The sequence below is a fragment of the Ochotona curzoniae genome, unplaced genomic scaffold, assembly GCF_017591425.1.
Source record: "Ochotona curzoniae isolate NIBS_2020 unplaced genomic scaffold, NIBS_Ocur_1.0 scaffold_2453, whole genome shotgun sequence".
Taxonomy (NCBI): domain Eukaryota; kingdom Metazoa; phylum Chordata; class Mammalia; order Lagomorpha; family Ochotonidae; genus Ochotona; species Ochotona curzoniae.
Window position 1 is genome coordinate 32,752,960 of NW_024467094.1, and position 6,721 is coordinate 32,759,680.

General features: G+C 55.3%; 1 protein-coding gene across 1 annotated transcript; it reads left to right on the forward strand.

Annotated features, from left to right (window-relative positions):
* Positions 1-97: 97 nt before the first annotated feature.
* LOC121170209 (tubulin gamma-1 chain) lies at positions 98-5,313 on the forward strand. Its single transcript, XM_041001224.1, has 11 exons — positions 98-208; positions 494-606; positions 785-952; positions 2,288-2,356; positions 2,609-2,688; positions 3,033-3,159; positions 3,651-3,737; positions 3,840-3,989; positions 4,400-4,552; positions 4,635-4,796; positions 4,951-5,313. The coding sequence occupies exons 1-11, from the start codon at positions 160-162 to the stop codon at positions 5,146-5,148; spliced, it is 1,356 nt and encodes a 451-aa protein (XP_040857158.1). The 5' UTR covers positions 98-159; the 3' UTR covers positions 5,149-5,313.
* The last annotated feature ends 1,408 nt before the right edge of the window (positions 5,314-6,721 follow it).

A 6,721-nucleotide genomic window follows, 5' to 3' on the forward strand; every position in this document is an offset into this window, starting at 1 on the left:
ATTGAAGCTGAATGGATGAGGAAGCAGAACTCGGCTCTCATTGGAGCGGAGAAAGTTCGCGGGCGGCGCGGGGTGTGAGACGCTTGCGTCCTGCGACGAGCGGGCGGCGAGCGGCGGCGTTGCTGGCGGGAGCGACTGCAACGCTTGTACCTGGCAGCGATGCCGAGGGAGATCATCACGCTGCAATTGGGCCAGTGCGGCAATCAGAGTGAGCGAACCTCCGGCCCCTCCACCAGCCAGGTTGCTTAGCTGCAGTGGGACCTTGCTGCCCTTTGCAGAATCGTAGTAGTGCGGAAGGTGGGACGACCCTGAGCCCGGGGTCCCGTCGCCCTTCCCCGAGGGGCCCTCCCCTGCCCGGTCGCAGTCAGGCAGCCTGTGTCTCACTCGCAGGCGAGTCCTGCAGCTTGACCTGGGTTCTCAGTCTTCAGGCTCCCACTCGGAACCTGCCCAGCCCTACATATCCTGTTTCTTCCCCGCCTACCTCTTCCTCCAGTTGGGTTCGAGTTCTGGAAACAGCTGTGCGCCGAGCATGGTATCAGCCCGGAGGGCATCGTGGAGGAGTTTGCCACCGAGGGCACGGACCGCAAGGATGTCTTTTTCTACCAGGTGCCCCCAGTGACTCTACCAGGGCCTCCCCAACCCGCAAGGGGCCTGAAGGGAAGGGCCGGAAATCTCCCTGCCCAGGCTGGCTTGAGGCAGGAGGGCGGGCATGAGCGAGGGTTGGGGGCCTGAGGACCAGGCGGGCGCTGGCTGACAGGGCCCCTCCTTGGACCCCTGCTCCTAGGCAGACGATGAGCACTACATCCCACGAGCCGTGCTGCTGGACCTGGAGCCCCGGGTGATCCACTCCATCCTCAACTCTCCCTACGCCAAGCTCTACAACCCAGAAAACATCTACCTGTCCGAACATGGAGGCGGAGCTGGCAACAACTGGGCTAGCGGATTCTCCCAGGTCATTTGCTGTTTCCTTGAACCACTTGCAGGTCCCTGAGAGGGGAGAAGCCCTTTGACTTTGCATGGGCTCTGGGATGTGTGAATACTGAAGGGGGGGAGAGAGAGGCTGTGGGGAGTTAAAGATAGATTGCCAGTATCACTAATCTGCTGGGCCATTCTAAGTTCTTCCCTCTACCAAATGGTTTAAGCCTCCCAGGCTCCTGTCTGCCTTTTCAGAATCCAAAAAACTCAGACAGTGAAGACTTAGGGCTTGCTTAGCAACAACAAATCACAGTGGAGATAGACCGTTTTATGTTTGTGGTTTGTTTTTAAAGATTTATTTATTTGTATTGCAAAGTCAGATATATACAGAGAGACGGAGAGACAGAGAGAAATATCTTCCACCCGATGATTCACTCCCCAAGTGACCTCAGTGGCCGGTGTTGTGCTGATCCGAAGCCAGGAGCCCAGATCCTTTTCCAGGTCTCCCACATGGGTGCGGGGTCCAAGGCTTTGGGCCATCCTTGCCTGCTTTCCCAGGCCACAAGCAGGGAACTGGATGGGAAGTGGGGCTGCCAGGATTAGAATCGGCGCCCATGTGGGATCCCAGCGCATGCAAGATGAAGACTTTAACCACTACACTACGGCACCGGGCCCTGTTTGTTTTTTTAAAATTTATGTATTTATTGAAAGCAGAACAACAATGAAAGAGAGGGATCTTCTATTGGTTCTTTCTCCAAATTCTCCCAACAGCCAGAGCTAGGCCAGGCTGCCCAGAATATGAGGGGGAGAGAGAATGAGCTTAAATCCACTGGTTCCTTAAATGACCACAACAAGCAGGGCTGGTGCACGCTGAAGCTAGGACCTAGGAACTGTATCCAAGTCTCACATTTGGGTGGCAGGGACCCAAGTGCTTGGGCCGTCATTCATTGCATTCCCAGGATGCATTAGTAGAAAGCAGGCTGAGAAGCGGAGCAGCTGGCATTTCACTATGGGATATTGGCCTTGCAGGCAGTGGCTTAATCCACAGCACCACAACACTGTTCCACCCCCAAGAATTGTAGATAAGAGATGTGTTATTACACTGATTGTACAGATGCAGAAACTAGAGCATTGAGAGACTAAGTAACCTGCCCACAGCCCCTTAATAGAACAAGAGCTGGCACAGGACCCCAGGTGACCTGTGTGTAGCGTACTTGGGACCACTGTGATGTGCAGCCTCAGAAAGGTGAAAAGTGAGGCAGCCATGCTCCCACAAAGGACCTGGAGGCCTCTGAGGGGATCAGGCTCTGCTAAGGCCCAGGTTGTCATCCCACGGCCCTGTCCCACGCTGGCCCTCTCCGTGCCTGCACAGGGGGAGAAGATCCACGAGGACATCTTTGACATTATAGACCGAGAGGCGGATGGGAGCGACAGTCTGGAGGTGAGCCTGGCAGGAGAGCTGGTGGCTGGGTGACACCCTCAAGTCCCTGTTAGGCACCAGGCCCACTTGTGTACCCTGTGCACTGGACAGAAGCCATGGGCCTTCCCCAGGATGGGGCAGAGTCACCTACAGCATTGCGGGAGGGAAGGGGGAGGCACTTGAGAAGATCGGAGTGCATGAGATGATGAGATGGATCAAGTTTGAAAACCTGCCACCAGACTCCTAGGCCCTGACTGCCCTTTCTTTGCACAGGGCTTCGTGCTGTGTCACTCCATCGCTGGCGGGACAGGCTCTGGCCTCGGCTCCTACCTGCTGGAGAGGCTGAACGACAGGTAAGCCTGTATTTGGAGCGACGGAGGTGCTCCCTGTTTGCTTCAGCAGAAAGAGCCTGTGTTTCCTCCCTGCTGAGGAAAGTGAGTTGTGAGAACCCGAGCTCCCAGTACTGGGACTTGGTCAGGGGATTGTGGCTGGCTTTGCAGTTGGAACCCTAGCAAGCAAGATGCCTCTCTGCCTTTGCTCTTTGGGACTACGCTGTTTTAAAGTCAAGTCTCCCGTTCAGTACTGAAGGTTACACCCCAATAACCCCAAGAACGTCAGGATAGTTTTTGGGGAGCTCCTTCGCCAAGCCTCAGGTCTGCTGCACTGATGCTCTATCCCTTCCCTCCACCACCACCAGGTACCCCAAGAAGCTGGTACAAACCTACTCGGTGTTTCCCAACCAGGACGAGATGAGCGATGTGGTAGTTCAGCCCTACAACTCGCTCCTCACACTCAAGAGGCTGACCCAGAACGCAGACTGCGTGGTGAGTCTGGGGTCTGCCTGTCCCCACTGCTAATCCCTGTCACACACTTACGATATCTAGTTTTGTTGGGCATTTAGCATTAAGGTGCTTGTGTCTCACACTAGCGTGCCCGGTTTCAATGCCCAGCTCAAGCTTTGACTCCAGCTTCTGCTGAAGCAGCCCATGGGAGGCAGTGGCAATCAATGGCTCAGACTGCATAGGCTCCTGCCATCATGTAGCTTTGGCCTGCAGCACTTGAAAGCATTCGGGGAGTGAACCAGCAGATGGCAGCTCTGTTTCTGCCTGTTAAATAAGTAAATAAATACATAATTTCTTTAGAATGTCCATACAGCCTTTCTGAACCCTTTACAATGTGTCTTTTAACCATGTACACAAATTCCTTTTAGATGGCTTTTTCTTACCATGAAAGCCAAGGCCAGGGAGCCCGGGCTCAGGTGGGCCTTGTGATTTCTCATCCCATAAACGGGCCACATGCTTCTCTCTCTCCCCAGGTGGTGCTGGACAACACAGCTCTGAACCTGATAGCCACTGACCGACTGCACATCCAAAACCCGTCCTTCTCCCAGATCAACCAGCTGGTAAGCCCCACTCCATCACATCGGACGCCCTCTTGCTGGAGGGCTTCTGCGAAAGGGAGGTCCTGCCCAGGTCAGGCCCATGACACGCCTTCCCGTCCCCAGGTGTCCACCATCATGTCAGCCAGCACCACCACCCTGCGTTACCCCGGCTACATGAACAACGACCTCATCGGCCTCATTGCCTCGCTCATCCCCACACCCCGACTCCACTTCCTCATGACCGGCTACACCCCCCTCACCACGGACCAGTCAGTAAGAGCAGCCATCAGGGTCCCCAGGCCGGGCCCTGAACCAGCCTTTCTCTTCTCCCATGGCAGTGCCCAGAGGCCTCATGCTCAGGGACTGGCACAGAGCAAGCTAAGGCCTCACTGCCATGTCTCCATCTTCCCTCTGCTCTGTGATCCTGTGGCCTGGGAGGCCATGGGGACAGCTGCTGTGGTGGCACAGAGGGACGTGGGGTCAGCTGCTGTGACACAGAGGGCGTGTGATCAGCTGTGATGGCACAGGGACCCTGGGAGTTGCTGGGCTGAGAACCATGGAGATGCTTCTCCCACAGCAGACGGCATCTGCTCTGAGTCTGCAGGACATACATGTTGCCTCCTCTGCGTCCCTGAATGGTGCCTTGCCTGCTGACCCCTGTGACCCATTGTCCCATGCCTCAGGTGGCCAGTGTGAGGAAGACCACGGTCCTGGACGTCATGCGGAGGCTGCTGCAGCCCAAGAACGTGATGGTGTCCACAGGCCGGGACCGCCAGACTAACCACTGCTACATCGCCATCCTCAACATCATCCAGGGGGAGGTGGACCCCACCCAGGTAGGAGAGCCACCTGCCCTCGAGCCCTGAAGCCACAGGGCTCCAGGAAAGAGGCCACCCTCACCCTCCCTGTGCCTGCCAGGTCCATAAGAGCCTGCAGAGGATCCGGGAGCGCAAACTAGCCAACTTCATCCCCTGGGGCCCGGCCAGCATCCAGGTGGCCCTGTCAAGGAAGTCTCCCTACCTGCCCTCAGCCCACCGGGTCAGCGGGCTCATGATGGCCAACCACACCAGCATCTCCTCAGTGAGTCTGCTGCTCTTTGGCTGCTCTGTCCCTCTGCCAGAGCCCTACTGGCCCTGCTTCTGGCTTGGGGGATAGCCTGGCCTACGTCCTTCGGTTCTGGTCCACTCTGTTCCTCCACCTTTTTTGTGACCCCCTGCTCTCCACCATCCCCAAGCTGTTTGAACGGACGTGTCGTCAGTTCGACAAGCTACGGAAGCGGGAGGCCTTCATGGAGCAGTTCCGTAAGGAGGACATCTTTAAGGACAACTTTGACGAGATGGACACATCCAGGGAGATTGTGCAGCAGCTCATCGATGAGTACCATGCAGCCACCCGGCCGGACTACATCTCCTGGGGCACCCAGGAGCAGTGAGTCTCCCAAGCCCAGGACCCTCATCTGCCTTACTGGTCGCCCGACCACCCCTCTGTACAGATCAGGGACCTCATGCGTCACTTCCTCATGCACTCGTCCATGTACTCTGTTGGTTGGTCTGGGGACGCATTCACTTCTCCTCATATGAGACTATCTTTAATAAAGCACTGGTAAGCAGTCAAGTCACTGGTCTCTGTGCAGCCCTCAAGCCGCAAGAGGCAGCAATGTCTGTTCTTTGTCCCTCACTCTGACAAGCAGCTGCCCCCACCTCCAGTTTCTTGAATTTAGCACAGCTTTTCCCACCCTGGCTCGGAGAACACGGGGGGGGGGTAGGGGGGTGACACACCTGAACTTTTCTCAGGGCACAGAGGCCCCCAGCGAGGAAGGTGTGCTCTGTGTGATGTTCTCTGGGTTTCTCTCCCCCTCCTTGGAGCCCTCCTTGGAGCCAGTGAACAGGCCAGCCATTTCTCTGTCTCACATCAGTATGTCCTGTGTCCCATTACAACTACAGCCCTCAACAGTGAGCCAGGACAAGTGGAATCAGACTGAGTGCTTGTGAGTTTCTTGGTCGCAGGGCGGAGCTGCTGAGCCTGTCACCAGGCCTCTGCTTCAGGCAGCTGCAGTGGCAACATTAAGTTAGAGACCATAACCTGCAAGCAGGGCTGAAAGTGGTGTCTAGCTATTGCATCATAGTTCCTTCCTCAGGAGATCGCCAGGTATTTAAATGGCTACTACCTTCCTTATCTGGTGCAAACATGACAGAGAAGCAGCAGTACTCAGGGATTTAAATCTTCAGGCTGGGAAGAGCGGAGCAGGTTCCCTGTAGACTCCAGGGCATTGTCAGCGCTCCATTAGGCTCTTAGAAAACCCAGAGTTGAGGGTTGTAGTGACAGCCAACAAGCATGCCTGCACCATGCTGAGTGCATCATTTTGCTTAATCCTCATGACATCCCTATAAAGTGGCAAGGATTGTGAAAGATTTATTTTTATTCGAAAGAGAGACACAGAGGAAGATCTTTTATCCATTGATCTACTCCCCAAGCAGCCACAATGGCTGGAACTGCAGCGATCTGAAGCCAGGAGCCCAGGGCCTCTTCTGGGTCTCCCACACGGGTGCAGAGTCCCAAGGCTTTAGGCCGTCCTCAACTGCCTTCACAGGCCACAAGCAGGGAGCTGGATGGGAAGCAGGGCCGCCGGGACATGAACTGGCACCCATGTGGGATCCCTGTGTATGCAAGGTAAGGACTTTTTAAGACAAAATGGGCAAGTGTTTGTGCTGCAGTGACTTAAGACACTGTGCAGTGCCTGGCTCAAGTCCAGCCCCTCTGCTTCTCATCCAGCTTCTTGCTCACATGTATCTTGGGAGACAGCAGGGGACGACTCAAGTACACCCACCTACATCAGAGACTCAGGAGTCAAGCACCCAACTTTGGCCTGTGCCAATCTAGGCTGTTGTTGACATTGGAGGAATAAACCAGTAGATGAAAGATTTCCCCCTATCATTCTGGCTTTCAAATAAATGAAAATGAGCATTAAAAAAAAAAAAGTAGGGAAACTGAGGCTGAGGCACCCA